Source organism: Planococcus citri, chromosome 4, assembly GCF_950023065.1.
Source record: "Planococcus citri chromosome 4, ihPlaCitr1.1, whole genome shotgun sequence".
In the NCBI taxonomy this organism is placed as follows: Eukaryota; Metazoa; Arthropoda; class Insecta; order Hemiptera; family Pseudococcidae; genus Planococcus; species Planococcus citri.
Window position 1 is genome coordinate 34,048,274 of NC_088680.1, and position 16,372 is coordinate 34,064,645.

Consider the following 16,372-nt stretch of genomic DNA (forward strand, 5'->3'; position numbering starts at 1 on the left):
TCTCAGAGTCAGGAGTTAAAAAGTCAAGATGTTTTTGAGAATTGTGTAAAATTGATAGAAACTTTCACAAATTTTGTGAAAACTTTAAAAAATTGCATAAAATATTGACAAAAAATATTCTTTTTATCAGAAAATGCAAATTACTGAAACGTACTTGGCAAAAATACAAAATTAAATGAATATCGAAAATCTTGTGAAAAAACTAGTGCAAAAATTACTCAACTAATATGGCAGAACTTTTATTTACTATTTAGTGTAATTTGAATAGTTTTTTTCGTTCTTCTGAAAAACCAAATTTTTAAATATTTTCATTGATTTGGTTAAGTTTGAATTTGATAAATCGAGAGAAAAAATGGAGGTAAGGACTCCTCTGCGAAGTAAGATTTAAATAATTGGACATCTCGATTTTAATTTTTTGAATTAATTTAAAATTTCAAAAAATTCTAATAAAATATTGAAAATTGTGGAATTGATTAATAGTTGTCTATTCCTTGTGGAAAATTGTTTTTCACCAAAAAAAATGGTCAACATTGAACTCGAATTATTTCTCCGTTACCTACAGTAGTTGAAATTTTTCCTTCCCAAAAAAATGAAGAGAGAGGTTTTCTCAAGTTTTCAAAAGAAACTTGAAAAATTAAATTCCTTTTGATTACCTTTTTTGTTTCAACAAAAAGTTAGATGCTATAAATTTTTGCAATTTTGGTCCCAGCTGCCTGAGCTCTTGCATTGAAAAAACCCTTGACATGTGTAACGAATATGTAATCTTGTTAATGAAAACCATTCTGTTTGCGAACTTGAAAATAAATCACGTGTATGATAACCACGTTTTATATGTCTAACGTTGAGCTGAAGTTGATAATGAACGATATCTTTCGGTTTTTAATTGCGAATGATAAAAATTCGCAGGTACTATACCTGCTGTATCCGGCTCAGGCTCGAATGAAGGAAATCCATAGGTAGTTCTAGCGAAGCGACGACGAAGGTAAACCCGTTAATTTATTTTAAGTTCATTTTTATACGTTTGAAAGAACGGATCTGACTCTGAGTCGAGTAGGTATAGGTACCTACCTACTTAATTTGAAACTTCGTGAAAGTTTTCCTCGTTGGATTTTCTCTCCGATCGGCTTCTCGTAATTATCAAACAGATTCGAAAATGTGATAAGATCATCGGCGTATGCAAATTATTCCTATATTGGAAACGCAGAAATAGAAACATATAGCAAAAGAGAATTTCATACGAAACGAGTTTATTTTTTAAAGCTCTTCGCTAATTCACTTTCACCTTGGTACTTGGTTTTAACCTGTAAATACGGTTTAGTTAGTTGTGATTTCATCATAAATTAACGAATCGGTTGTCATCGTGGTGATCGTGTACTGTACACGCAGGCAGATTGAATAGCATCGTCGTCGGGTTACACTTTATCCGGTCATTTGACCGTTCCTAATTTAATTTCGCCTCTTATGGTCTCTGTTTCTACTAAGGTAGGTATACCTCTACCTATAGCTAATAGTTATTCTAAGGTTTCATCGTCGTCGTCGTCACTCGTCGTAGCCGTCGCCATCGTTGGAAAAAAATATGCGCGAAATAAAATAGCTGTGTTGTAATGAGACTGAAGTATAAGCAGTTTTCGCTATACGATAAACAAATTGTAGACATTCTAGACGCGTAGAAATTTTATAGGAAATTTTTTAAAATCCTACTTCATTACTCATACTTGCCAATACTGCTATATGTATAAGTTGTTTGTGGATGTCGAATGATGAGGGAAAATCTTGTTACGTTTATTAGCTAAATGATTGAACACGTAAGATATAATTTTTGCAATGATCTTGATCAGCGGTTGACATTCACCCCACTACTTTAAACGATGCGACTGGCCTTGATCGAGAATTGTAATGAGAAAAATGGGAAAAGATTAATTGAAATCCGTTTTATTGTCTGGTATAAACGTTGAGAAACGGTCTGTTCATACTGTTTGTGTTTGGAAAAATCATCGAAGGATTTTCCTCCACTGTTTTTCTCTCAACAATGGACCCTCTTCTTGCAAAATTCAAAAGCAATTTCTCTTTTGTGTTTGAATAAGTAGGTATTAAAAAAAAAAAACTGATGTGTATGGTTATGCTTCATTTCATTGGTTTATGTAAAAGTTGCCAGTGGTGTTTTTAAGTTTTGAACCAGCCATGTCCCCGATCCGCGACATTGAGTTTCAAGTAAATATCGTGTAAATTCGTAGATTTGAGGAAAATTCGACTACAGCTCCACCTCCGTGATTAAACCGAGAAAATTATGCTGCGTTATGTAACGTGTCTAATGGAGTTAGTTTCGAGTTACTTCCTGAAAACGATTTTTCGATTTTGAAAGGTGTCGAGATTATTTCGATTTTCAACGCAAAATAATCGAGTCAACTTAGGGATTTTCACGAGTGTGTTGATAAATTTTAACGTTTGTTGACTTTTTATAATAATCTGTGTAAAATTTGTCGATTCTTCGAGTCTGGTCAAGTTACACTGGTGCTGCTTTTTTTCTCTTCTTCTTCTTCAAGAGGATGTCTTTTTTATGTTTGGCGATTCGCGTGGTAAATATTGTTCATTTTCAAGATGTGTATTACCTTGTGTATTTTCAGCTTCTGAAGTTGATTTCAACGCTTTTCAGAGTGATTTTAATTTGTTGGCACAAAGTGAATTTTTGTAGGAGGCTCCGGATTAGCTCGAATGAAACGATTTTTCAGACTTTCATTCCAAAATTCACTCTTTTCATAATGATTTTCACACCAATAGGCCATTTCTGGATAGGGTGATCATTAACTACATGGCAAAAAATGTGCGATTTTTTCCGCTCCCACCTCCTAAAGTAGTGACCGCTGATGAGAAAATAATTCCCTATTTTTTATTTTTTCCATTTTCGAAAAATTCAGGCTGCGGTGGGCCTCTCAATTTTCAAAATTTAAAAAAATATATTCAATGGAAAATTTTAAAATTTTAAGTTCCATCATCTCTAAAAGGTCTCTTTTGAGTAAAATAGACTCTCATGACGATTTTAGCCCCCTCCCATGAAAACCAACCTACCCCCCCCCCCCCACAGAATAGCTGAAATTCGTATATTATGTGGGATGTTCTAAAATTAGTTGTTTTTGGTCTTTCCTCCTCCCAACCCACAAAGTAGTGTCCTTTGGTGAGAAAATAATTCCCTATTTTTTATTTTTTATTTTTTACATTTTCGAAAAATTCTGGCTGCGGTGGGCCCCTCAATTTTCAAAAATTAAAAAAAAATATTCAAAGGAAAATTTTAAAATTTCAAGTTCTATTATCTCTAAAAGATCTCTTTTGAGTAATATAGACGCTCATGACGTTTTTAGCGCCCTCCCTTGAAAACCAAGCTGACCCCCAGAATAGCTGAAATTCGTATTTTATGTGGGATGTCCTGAAACTAGTTGTTTTTGGTCTTTCCTCCTCCCAACCCAAGAAGTGGGGCTCTTTGGTGAGAAAATAATTTCCTATTTTATATTTTTTACATTTTCAAAAAATTCAAGCTGCAGTGGGCCCCTCAATTTTCAAAATTTAAAAAAAATCTAATTTAAAGAAAAAGTTTGAAAATTTAAAAATTTTGAGTTCCATCATCTCTAAAAGGTCCCTTTTGAGTAAAATAGACTTCTCATGACGATTTTAGCTACCTCCCATGAAAACCAAGCTGACACCCCCCCCCCGGAATAGCTGAAGTTTGTATTTTTGGTACAATGGTACCTATGTGGGAAATCCTAAAATATGTTGTTTTTGGTCATTACTGATATGTTGATGCGAATTGTTCACTTGCATACTAGCAATAACAAAAAATTCGTTATCAAAAGGACCATTGATATTGAATCATTAAGGGGAAGTGGGGACTTTAGTGTTGTTTCGAATTCATTGCTAGTATGTAACTGAACAATTCGCATCAACATATCAGTAATTACCAAAAACAACATGTTTTAGGATTTGCCACATGGTACCTAAAATACAAATTTCAGCTATTCTGGGGGGGGGTTAGCTTGGTTTTTATGGGAGGGGGCTAAAATCGTCATGAGAGTCTATTTTACTCAATAGGGACCTTTCAGAGATGATGGAACTCAAAATTTAAAAATTTTAAAAATTTTCCTTTGAATTAGCTTTTTTCAAATTTTTGAAAATTGAGGGGCCCACCCCAGCGGGAATTATTTTCTCACCAGAAGTCACCACTTTAGGGGGTGGGAGCGGAAAAAATCCCAACTTCAAAGGCATTTTCAAAATTCATCATTGAACTTTCCCCTTCAATGAAAACTGGGACATAATTTTTTTTTCATTTGTTGGCTCCTAAATTTATTTGTTGACAGTTCGTTCACTATAATAACAAAATTATGCGACCTCATTATGACAAGTGTAGGCAGACAGGCAGGTCGGTAGGTAGGTACTCAGTAGTCTGGAGTACCAATACTGTTTGCGTCTATTTACGCATTCGTAAAGGTGAGTGTAACGATTAATTGAAAAAAAATAGGACTCATCGAATTATACAAAAATCAACAATATATTTACATGGAACATTTACAACGAAAATCGAGTTATTATAGGCGAAAAAGATCGCGTTAAAAAGCAAGTCATTTTGCTATCAGTCGAGTACGTAGATAAACATTCGAACGTCTAGCGCTCGAAAAACCAGTTGAAGCTTTCAAAGCTTCGATGCGTCGAGAAAAACGACACAGATAAACAGGTAGGTATAAAATCAATCTACCTACCCAATCGAACGTAACATAAACTCCCGCCGCTGACAGAAGCGATTGAAGTCAGAAAAACAAAACGATAAAATAAAAGAAAAAAAAATACTTCGAATTACAAAGAATAAACAATAAAAAGACGTTCAAATAACAAACATCTTGACGACCAATCACTTAGCGATCGGTAAAGGCACAATTTGCTGGATCGGCACGACTTTCGACAAACGATCTGACGTTCGAACTTCGACTGTTCGAACTAAACCAGCTTCGTCGGGAAAAGTCTTGATAATTATCGCTCGAATCCATTGGCACGGTTCAGTATTAGGTTTTCGGAGTAAAATCAAATCTCCGACGTGATAATTAGGCTGTTCGTCTTGCCACTTGGTGCGAGAACGGAGCTGATTGAGATAATCCTGGGACCAAATTCTCCAGAATGCTCGAATACGATTCTGATTTGCAATGTATCGATCAGACAGCTTAATATTTGCTGGAGGCGGAGACGGTTCGGGTAGGTTGACGTTTAAATTTCGACCAACTAAGAAATGGCCTGGAGTGAGTATCTCCTCATCCGGTTCACCAGTATTCGAATAAGCTAACGGTCTGGTGTTCAGAATACCTTCGATTTGAGTGAGCAACGTTCTCAACTCATTTTCGGTGAATTTCTGATTTTCGGATATTTTCGGTATGTAACGCTTCGCACTTTTCACTGCAGATTCCCAGATACCACCGCGATGAGGCGTGTAAGGTGGGTTGAATTTCCAAGAAATCGTATTGGATAAAGCGTAGCGCTGGATTTCGGTGTCGTTGAAATTCAAATACCGTTCGCAACCCTTAAAGTTGGTACCGTTATCTGAGTATATAGTAGCTGGAAGGCCTCTTCGAGATACAAAGCACTTCAGCGCGTTGAGAAAATCTTCGGTCGATAAGGAAGGAACGAGTTCGATATGAACCGCCCTTGTCGAGAAACACACAAAGATGCAAGCATAAGCCTTCATATACTTTGTGGTTCGATGATACGAACATTTTAACAGGAAAGCACCGGTAAAATCGATTCCTACTACCTGGAAAGGCGGTAGAGGAGTAACGCGTTCGTAAGGCAGATTCGCCATCTGCTGGGGTTTTGATTCGACAAAACGTTCGATACATTGCTTGCAAGATTGAATCACTGATTTGATGGCTCGATTCAAACCACCAACAAACACGTAATTCGTCGATAACGTTGTCATTAGCCACGGACGGCCAGCATGGAAGAATTTCAAATGAACGTATCGAATGAAAATCTTCGTGAAATGATGATGAGCGGGTAACACAATCGGTATTTTAGCGTTAACAGGTTTGCGCGCATTTTGCAGGCGCGTCTTCGATTTCATTATTCCATTATCGTCGAGAAATGGAGTATGTCGTTTCAACAGGCTTCGCTTCGATAGTTTGCCTGGTTTGGTCTTCAATCGTTCGATATCTTTGGAAAATGCATCATACTGCACGATTCGTATGATACATTCGTTCGCTCGGATCATGTCGCTAGCTTCTACTTTCAATGGAACACGTTCTCGATTCAAAATTCGAGATTTCCAATGACGAATAACGGCGATTGCAGCAGCATACATAAACCGGAGTTTTTCGTACGATTCACACGATGAGATTAACTTCGAGTGCTTCTTGAGATCGGTTTCAAGGTCAGCAGCGATGAAAGAGGCGATTTTCGGTTTTCTGCGATATGGTTCACAGATAGTTTCATCAATTTCGGTATTATTTGACGAATTATCGAGATTTATAACAAATTCAGGACCAGACAGCCACATACTTGATTGCAATAGCGATTCAGTCGAAATACCACGTGTAGCGAGATCCGCAGGATTTTCACCTGAACGGACGTGACTCCAATGTTGAATAGGAAACACTTCGGTAATTTTCACCACACGGTTTCGAACAAACGTTTTCCATTCACTAGCAGGTTTCGATAGCCATGCTAGGACAATAGTCGAATCGGTGAACAGTTTACTGCGGTGAATATCGACGTTGAGTGTTTTGGAAACACGTTGGATTAGTTGCACAAGCAGAACAGCTGCTTGGAGTTCGAGCTGTGGAATATTGAGCTCTTTCTCGGGAGCAACTCTCGTTTTTGAGCAGAGCAACTGGAGACGTTTTGCATTGAACGCGTATACAGCAGCACAGTAAGCCTGCTCAGAGGCATCGCAGAAACCAACGATCGTTTCAGTATTGGCGTCAAAATCTTGAACGTATCTAGGTATTACGAACTTCGATAAACGATTCAAATCGGATAAATAAGCGTTAAACAGCGAATCGATTTCAGGAGTCACGGGATCATCCCACGAGATTCCTAGTTTCCACAATCGTTTGAACAGCAACTTGCCTCGAATCGTTACTGGACAAGCTAAGCCAAGTGGATCAAATACTTTCGAAATTGTAGATAGCATTTGACGCTTCGTTACGGTTGTTGTAGGAGCAGGAACATCGGTTTTCAGTGCAAAGCTATCGGTAGAAGGACACCAGGCTAAGCCAAGTATTGAAAGCGCTTCGTTATCTCCAAATTGAACAGTCAAATTATGTTCAATCAGAGCAGGATCAATTTTAGCCAGTACTTCGTTCAAATTCGATTGATATTTTCGTAGTTTGAAACCAGCTGATAACAACGTTTCATGCACTGATTGCTGCAATTCGATTAATTCTTCATCAGTGTCAGCTCCATAAAGCCAATCATCCATATAGAAGCCTTTACGTATAGCTATAGAAGTGCGAGGACGAGTTACTTTCACTTCTTCAGCGAGAATATCGAGACATTGAGTTGCTTCATATGCCGCAGGAGCAGTACCGTACGTTATCGTATTCAATTCGTGTCGTTTACCTCGCCAAATTATCGATTGAAATCGGCGATGGGCTTTTAGTATCTCGATACAGCGATACATGTGTTGAATATCAGCGGATATCACTTTGCAGAATATACGGAAACACAGCAAAGTATCGTTGAGCTCAGGTTGAATAGTTGGACCAACCATAAGCACATCGTTGAGCGATTTACCGGAATATGATTTAGATGAGGCATGAAATACAACTCGTAACTTCGTAGTTGTACTCGATGGACGTAACACAGCGTGATGTGGGATATAATATCTGGACACATCGTCAGAAACAACAGACATATGTTTTAACGCTTCATATTCTTCCATAAAATCGGTGTACATTCGTTTAGTCCTTTCGTCCAACTTCGATTCGATTCGTTTCAAATATTTCACGGCAATACCAAAGTTACCAGTGATGACAGATGGATCCTCCTTGAATGGTAGTTGAACGATAAATCTACCATCCGGAGCTCGTTGGTAAGTGCGCATGAAGTGTTTCTGGCATTCTTCATGCTCGGTTGATTTTGGAGCACTATCTGGATAACTGTCAATTTTCCAGAATCGTTCGAGTCGTTGGTCGATGTTGTCGATAGTTAAACCACAATACGGTTGAGAATGTCGAGTATTGCGAGCTGATTCGATCGATGATGAAATTGTCCAACCGAAAACGGTATCACGTAGACAAGCAGATTCGATAAAGATGGTTTTGTTACGCATGCACAAGTTATACGCTTCAACCCCAAGAATAGCATCGATTGAGTTGATATTTACGTTGCGATCGTAGAAAGCAGTATCAGCGAGATTGAGCCGACGTTCGTTCACTTTTTCTGCAAAATCGCCGATGATATAATTCGTTACAGAATACGGTATTCGATTGTTGATTACAGTAAATCGAGCACAAAATTTGAAATCTTCTACTCGTGATTCGATTGAAAATTCGATGATTTGATTACATTCGGTTTCGCTATCACCAATACCCGCCACTTTACTCGGATAGGGTGCTTTAGTCGTTGATAAATCGTTACGTTTGATGAATTCGTTCATTATCAAATTCAATTGAGAACAGGAATCGAGCAAAACACGCATAGTACCACACTTGTTTCCGCTAACAAACTTTACAAGCGCAGACGGCAATAACGCAATCGGTTTTTGAACGGATACGAGCGATGACATCCCGCAAGTCGTTCTTGGAGTGCCATCTTCGTTTAATTCGGGCTTCGGTGGATCCTTCGGGTCGTTCGTTTTATCAAAATGCAGTAGCGTATGATGACGATTGCTACATTTTTTGCAATTAGGCTGTTTACGACATTCGTTGGTACGATGATTCGAATGGAAACAATTTCCACACAGAGATTTCGATTTGATGATTTCGTATCTCTGCTTCGGTGTTTTGTCGTGAAAAACGTTACAATCGATAAGCAAGTGCAACTTGTCACAGCAGGAACAAGCTGGCTTCGGTGGCGATGATTGAGGAGTACCAGAAGGACCACTTCGCGTTTCGTTATTCGATACAGCAGTCAAAGTCGATCGTTTACCAGATGAACTGGGTGGAGTATCGTTTCGTTTCGTTTGTTTGGTCAAATCACTGCTACGTTTAGTGACCGACGCGCGATTCTCGAGAAAGGTTTTCAGAACACTCCAACGAGGAAATTTAGTGTTCGTTGTGAGAGATTTTTCAAAATCTTCGTACGTTACGTTGTCCAATTTTTCGGAGACGATATAACTCAATATCGGACCCCAATTTTCGGTGTCTTCTCCGCAAGCGCGTAACCCCTTCAAAGCGCGATTCACATTGCTAAGAAGCATAGGGATTTCACTCGTTGATTTGATTCGATTTATCGAGAATAATTGATCGATGTGCCTTCGGGTTATGGATTTGATATCTTTGTAGGTTGAAACTACAAGACACCACGCTTCGTCATAACCTTTATCGGTAACAGGAGTATCTTTCACCAAATCGTGAGCTTCTCCGATCAACGCTAGTTTAAGGTAATATAACTTTTTAACCTTCGATAAAGTTGGTTCCTCATGAACCACGTTCTGGAATATGGCGTAAAATTCCAAGAAATTCTCGATAGCAACACCATCAAATTTTGGTATATCAATTCGAGGTAATTTTACGTTCGGTTCAGGAAAACCACCAGTCATGTTCATTGATGAGTTATTTAACGATTCGCGTGTCTGTTGAGCTTCGAACTCGGAAATATAACTCTTCGATTTAGCGATTACAGGTAAAACAGCTTTGTTGACTTTTTCAAGCTCAGCTAAAATTTTGTCTTCGAGAGCGGAGACTTCTCAATACCACCTATAGTAAAAGGCCTGAGCGCTGTTTTGTGACGTCATCACTATTGGGGAGTACATACTCCGATAACACTATAGAAATGAATGCAATATTAATGCACTAGAACGAAATAAATCCCAAGAACATTTTATTTTGCGTTTTAAATCACATTCTGATATTTAATAATTAATTTAAGATCATGTGGGAATGATTTAAATGAAAAAATAAGTGAAAATTAGCTCATAACCAACACTGTTTTTATCATGTAAGATGAGAACATTGAGAACTACAATCGTTTATGATCCGATTTCTAAAAGAATACTGAGAAAAACTCTGGAGAATGACAATTGAGATTAAAAAATGACTTCAACAAATACAAATTATTGTGAATATTCAATATACGCGAACGCGAACATAATCTCCAGCTCATAAATAAGATACACCAGGAACATGATCACTGAACATTGCATATGTGACGGAGATTTCTCTTGAAGTTCTTTGCAAACATTGTACCACTTGACTATGCCTGTTGACATCTATCCGAAGGAATTTTGGAATTTAAAGCTGTTTCAATTGGTTTGAGATGTTGATGATTTCTTCTTTATATCCATCATATCATAGCTTTAGCTGGATGGTCCAAGAAGTAGATTTCAAATGTATTGTAGATTTTTCTTCAACTTGATGCAATCGCATAGTTCACTATTTATTTCATTACGACATCATTCCGGTAAAACACAAGCACTAGTTCACATTAATTTTCATTTTAATCTACATTATATCACTATCCATTCAAATCACACAACACTAACAACTTGCAAAAAATTCATTCTTATACACAAATCAAATAAACGGAGACCACCTACAGTTGAAAACATCAGTGCCACATGACTAGAACACATTTTAGGACAAATATTAATTAAATTTCTTAATTTAAATAACTTTTTTAACGAAAGTTTTACTCAATTTCACGAATTCGCCATTTAATCATACGTTAAAATTCAAATGGTAAACACAATCGAGTCCCCTTAAGGTGTGACGTCAGAAGGTGATAACGATTCAGCGCTCAGGCCTTTTACTATAGGTGGTATTGGACTTCTTCATCGGTTTTCGGTTTGGCGGCATCCTTGGATACAGATGCAAGATTAAATCCGCGACTGGATATTCGTTTATACAATTCGAATTCTTTGGTGAGTTCTTCAAGATTAACTCTCACCTCGCTAACGTTATCGATCGAGTAATTGTTTGCAATAAGCTTTTTGAGCGTTTCAATCAGCTTAACTATGCATCTGCCGGAGTAACGAGAACTATGCACGTAGCTAAAAGTACCGTCTTGGTCTTCCATGATAACGAAGATAAGGAACGATAAAACGATTCGAACGATGAAAAAGCGTTTCAATATGGTAGAACGTTTCGGTACGATGATGATAAGCGTTTCAATACGATAAACGCTTCGTTGCAGGAATAAAACCCTGGGTTTCGGGTATGGAAGCCCTTCGATACGATGAATTGCGGGTATGGAGGCCCTTCGATGCGTTGATTGAGCTATAAAAGCTCACCGGAACGATGATAAACTGGATTACAATTTGCCGAGCTGTATAACGAGCTCAAACACGACATAACGATAGTATATACGCGAAAATTCGCTAGATAGTTTTAAATTACATACGTACAACGTACTCGATAATTATTCGCACACGCGATTCGATAACGATAATTAGTATTTACACTCGCGTACGATGAGTCCCTGTTCGGGCGCCATCAATGTTTGCGTCTATTTACGCATTCGTAAAGGTGAGTGTAACGATTAATTGAAAAAAAATAGGACTCATCGAATTATACAAAAATCAACAATATATTTACATGGAACATTTACAACGAAAATCGAGTTATTATAGGCGAAAAAGATCGCGTTAAAAAGCAAGTCATTTTGCTATCAGTCGAGTACGTAGATAAACATTCGAACGTCTAGCGCTCGAAAAACCAGTTGAAGCTTTCAAAGCTTCGATGCGTCGAGAAAAACGACACAGATAAACAGGTAGGTATAAAATCAATCTACCTACCCAATCGAACGTAACAAATACCTATCTTTATTATAATACATTGTTACCTTTACTAATGCTGCAATGCGGGTACTCGACCCGTTAAAAATTCGTTATTCAAAAAAAAAAAAAAAATAATACGAAGTTCTGTAGCATTCATTTAGTCAATTCTTCGCATTGGAGAATTTTGCAGCGTTATGCGTCGACCGTATATAATGGACGAATAATTCAACGGTGAAAAAATGACAAAATGTGAAGCCTAGATTTTGGATGCAGAATCCTGGAAATCTTCTGCTCATGCGCCAAACATGACGCTTACGGTGCTGGTGGAGAGAGAGACGGTTTACTGGTTGAACGTGGGTTGAACCAGGGAACCGTCTCTCTCTCCGCCAGCACCGTAAGCATCATGTTTGGCGCATGTGCAGAACGTTTCCAGGATTCTGCATCCAAAATGTGGGCGTCATTTCCTGCCATTTGAATTATTCGTCCATTATATACGGTCGACGGCGCTATGTATGTTTAAGGTAGGTAAGGTACCGAGACAAAGAGATAGGTGAAATAACGAATTGGAAATTGCCAGCGTGGGTTTAAAAATCTGGCAAAACGTATACGTCTACCGATGGCATTCAACGCGCAGTACGAGTCGAGGAAAAATTAAAACAATGTCTTTTATGGGCCAATCCCGTTGTAATTTATGCATTTATCGTGTACACCTAAAAACAATCCATGCTGTTTTTATTTACCAAAGTACTATACACGTTGAAATCAAACGATGGCCGCCGTCGTTGCGACGTCGTCGTCATATTATTTTGTGTACCCGGTATCGGTATAGGCCGGGTACCTACAGCATATTGCACTCTGTGTTTAAGCTGCGCACGCCAAGTACCTACTTATAACGAAATTGTCGTTAATTGGTTTGAAAATTAATGAAATTTAATTATACGCGTTTTCTTCCATACAGACTAGAAGCGACTCGATGGCGAGCGTGTACTCTGGAGCCGGCGAGGGTCGTTATGGAGTTGTTCCAGTCCGTGGAGAAGTAGAGTTCAGTTTGCAATACAATTATAAAGCAGGCGATGTCGAAATTCATGTCAAACGGTGTTCAGATTTAGCTGCAGTTGATGTTAAACGGAATAGATCCGATCCGTAAGTTATAATTTGTTTAATTCATCGTTTTTCTTTGTCCGCGTGCTGCTCGCTAGTTCGAGTTAGTGCATTTTTAGTCCTCATACTGTATTCCAATATTTATATGTATGTGTAGGTAATTATCGAAATGACTTTTTACTCGTTGATGGAGATATTTACCTACCTACTGTTGTTTAACTTCGACAGCGAATGCCGCTAGGTGATCTAATTATCACCTTTTCATCGCTTTACTTCCTCAAAGGGAATATTTTTAATTACCCGTTACGAGTAGTGAGTTGTAGAAGTATGGACCAAAGATCGAGAGCCCATAAGAGGTTCGTTACAGTTCGTGAATGGCGAGTTGAGACTGAGAGGGTGGAAAAACCAGCTTGAGGAGGCGATGTATGATAGTGTAGGAAATTGGACGGGTTATTGGCCTTGATAGTTGATATTCAATCATAGATCAGCGTGGAGTCGATTTTTTGGTCGACGAAGAGATAGGGGAGAGTTTTGGTAATTTTTTTTTCATTCTTAACGTAGGATTTGTAGCTTGATGTTTTTGAAATTGAGCCGTGATTTAAGTAAAATTTACATTCAGAACCTACATATATTTTGATATTAATTATTTTCACCAACTTATTATTTTGAAGGTTAGGCATTCATCATGATAGACTTAAACTGTGTAATAATACTAAATAAGTATTAAAAAAAAAAAAAAAATTTAAAATTAGTCAAGTACCTACTTATTTGATCAATTGATCATAAAATTCTGTACCTAAAAACGATTTACAGTTCATGTAATGGTGTCAAAGTTTCATTATGTCTATCTACATTTTAAAAATTATCAATCTCTGAATAATTATGGTATTATATCCACGCTGATCTATGTTTAATTAAATTCGTTTCATAATTACACTGAAATTTTCTAATGCACCTAGACATTTAACTGCCCGAGACATGTGTACAGAGCCGTATCGAGCGTAAAAAAATGATTACGAAAATGTCCAACTATTGATCAATGCAGAAAAATGGCGTCGTTTGAATGATGGAGAGAGAGGGGATGGATGTTCTTCAAAAACCTTGCACTCAAGTGTGTCGAAATTACAATTTTTTCAATTGAAAATCTGTCATTGTAACTTGAAATTCGTTTTGTTGCCTTTTTGTCATTCGATTTCATTATTATCAATATCATGAATCTATCAAACCGATAGAGAGGGAGGGTAAAGCTGTTGAGAGCCAAAAGGGGCCCATGACTAAAGTCATTTTGCCCTCTTCTCTCTTCATTGAAAAACTAACCACTTGGTAACAAAATTATCTAACTACAATTTTTTTTTTTTTTTAAATACTAAAATTAAATCATTATAACCAGACTGAGAATTGGCCACACAAAAATCACACACAATCACCTCTATGAAAAGGCCCCAAAACCCACATGTCAGTTCTGCCTGTCAGAACTTATATCTGTACAACACTTACTATTTCACTGTCCCTCCTTACATCAGCACAGATTGTCCCTACAAATAGATGAAAGATTCCTAGTCATACCAGACGACCCTTCCGCAATTAAAAAATTCCTAGACCTAATTAAAAAACTTGACCTCACCAACTCGATTTAAATCTCATACAACGGGTGTAATAATCAAGTAATTACAAACACCCAAAAAAAAAAAAAAAAAAAGTTTTTGAATAAACTTTTAAATTTATTAATAATCTTTTTGTGAAGTTCTTCATTTTTCAGACCCCTCGAAATATTGAGGCAACTCCCCCTCCCTTCCCCTACGACTATGTCAGAAATATAGACAAGTCTCTTATTGTTCATCAGTAATCAGAAAATTATGACGTGAGAACGAAGAGGCTTCAGTTGTAAATGAAAACCTTGGTACAATCTATAAAATTGTTTGAAATCTTCTTATTTCTTTTTATTGTTGAAATTATTTCAATATATTGTTCAAAAAGCGAAATGTGAACAATTTGGAATCACTGTGAAATGCTAAACCCATTGGAAATATGGAAAAAATTGTACCTATAAAATGTATTGAAATTCATTTTAAATAATTCCAAAATTAGTTAAAATTCGTTAAATTTAACGAAAAGATTGTGGAAAAAGATCAGTTTATTTCAATAATTTAGTTTTTAGTAATTTTTGTACAAATAGATTTTTTTTGAAATTTTATTACCCTATTGCTATTTGTTGCCTATTGGTAATTTCAAGTAGCTATGTACATAGTTTTTAAAAAATATTTTGACTTTAATAAATATTTCATCAATTTTAACTTTTTTTTTTTCAATTAACAATGAACATATTAGAATTTAGAAATCAAATCGATTCTTTTCTTCATTTTTGAGTAGAGTAGTAATACACTTTTTTTTAAATTTATAAAACTGGATTTCTTTCTAAAATAATTTCTCAGTTCATGATGGATATTAGATAATGCGATTATGTATTATAAAGTTATTACTTACGTATTAATCCAATATTTATAATAATTTTTGTAGTCGAGCTGAAATGTTGATAAATTATTTATTTTTTTCAGATATGTCAAAGTGTACTTACTGCCTGATAAATCGAAAAGTGGAAAAAGGAAGACTCGCGTCAAAAAACACACATTAAATCCGGTCTTCGACGAAACTTTAAAAGTAACTTGAAACGCATTTTTCAAATACATATTAAATTTATTCTAAAATTATTTCCATGTATTTCACTTACTTATCAAGGTATGCAAATTTTTAAAAATCTAAACTACCAACTTACGTCATGAAATTCTATTTAAAAAAACATAATGTACAACTCACGATACATATCATGAAAAGTGTTGAAAAATTTAGAGATTTTTATTATTTCATGTTTCTGTTTTAGTGAACAAATTTGTAGGACTGGATAATTATTTCGATGATTGATTTTTCAAAAATTATATTGTTTATATTTTGTATTATTGCATTTATTATAAAAAAAAAAAAACAAAAAGTTTTCCATGCACCTGTAACTTTTTAATTTTATCATCTTTTTTTTTTTTTTTTTTGAGAGTCACGTTTACAAATTGTGTGTGCTCTACATTGTTTGTAATATGGAGAAAACAAAGAAATTACAATTCTATTATTTTTTTACAGTATCACTTACCTATAGAAGAATTGGAAACGAGAACGTTATGGTTGAGTGTTTGGCATTCAGATATATTTGGAAGAAATGACTTCTTAGGAGAAGTTATTATACCATTGGAAAATAAAGTCTTTGACGATCCATTACCAAAACTTTACGCTTTACAAGAAAGGGTAAATAATTAACATAATTAAATCTGTAATTTTCTTCGAATTTTAATATTAATAAAATAATTTCATTTTACA

The 16,372-nt window shown here is 36.3% G+C and overlaps 1 protein-coding gene across 1 annotated transcript in view; it reads left to right on the forward strand.

The window, feature by feature from the left end:
* LOC135843753 (probable serine/threonine-protein kinase DDB_G0282963) overlaps positions 1-16,372 on the forward strand; it is a 30,003-nt gene that overhangs the window by 12,809 nt on the left and 822 nt on the right. Inside the window, exons 3-5 of the mRNA XM_065361754.1 lie at positions 12,867-13,051; positions 15,565-15,667; positions 16,139-16,300. Coding sequence (XP_065217826.1) covers positions 12,867-13,051; positions 15,565-15,667; positions 16,139-16,300 — 450 coding nt within the window. The remainder of the gene's footprint in view (positions 1-12,866; positions 13,052-15,564; positions 15,668-16,138; positions 16,301-16,372) is intronic.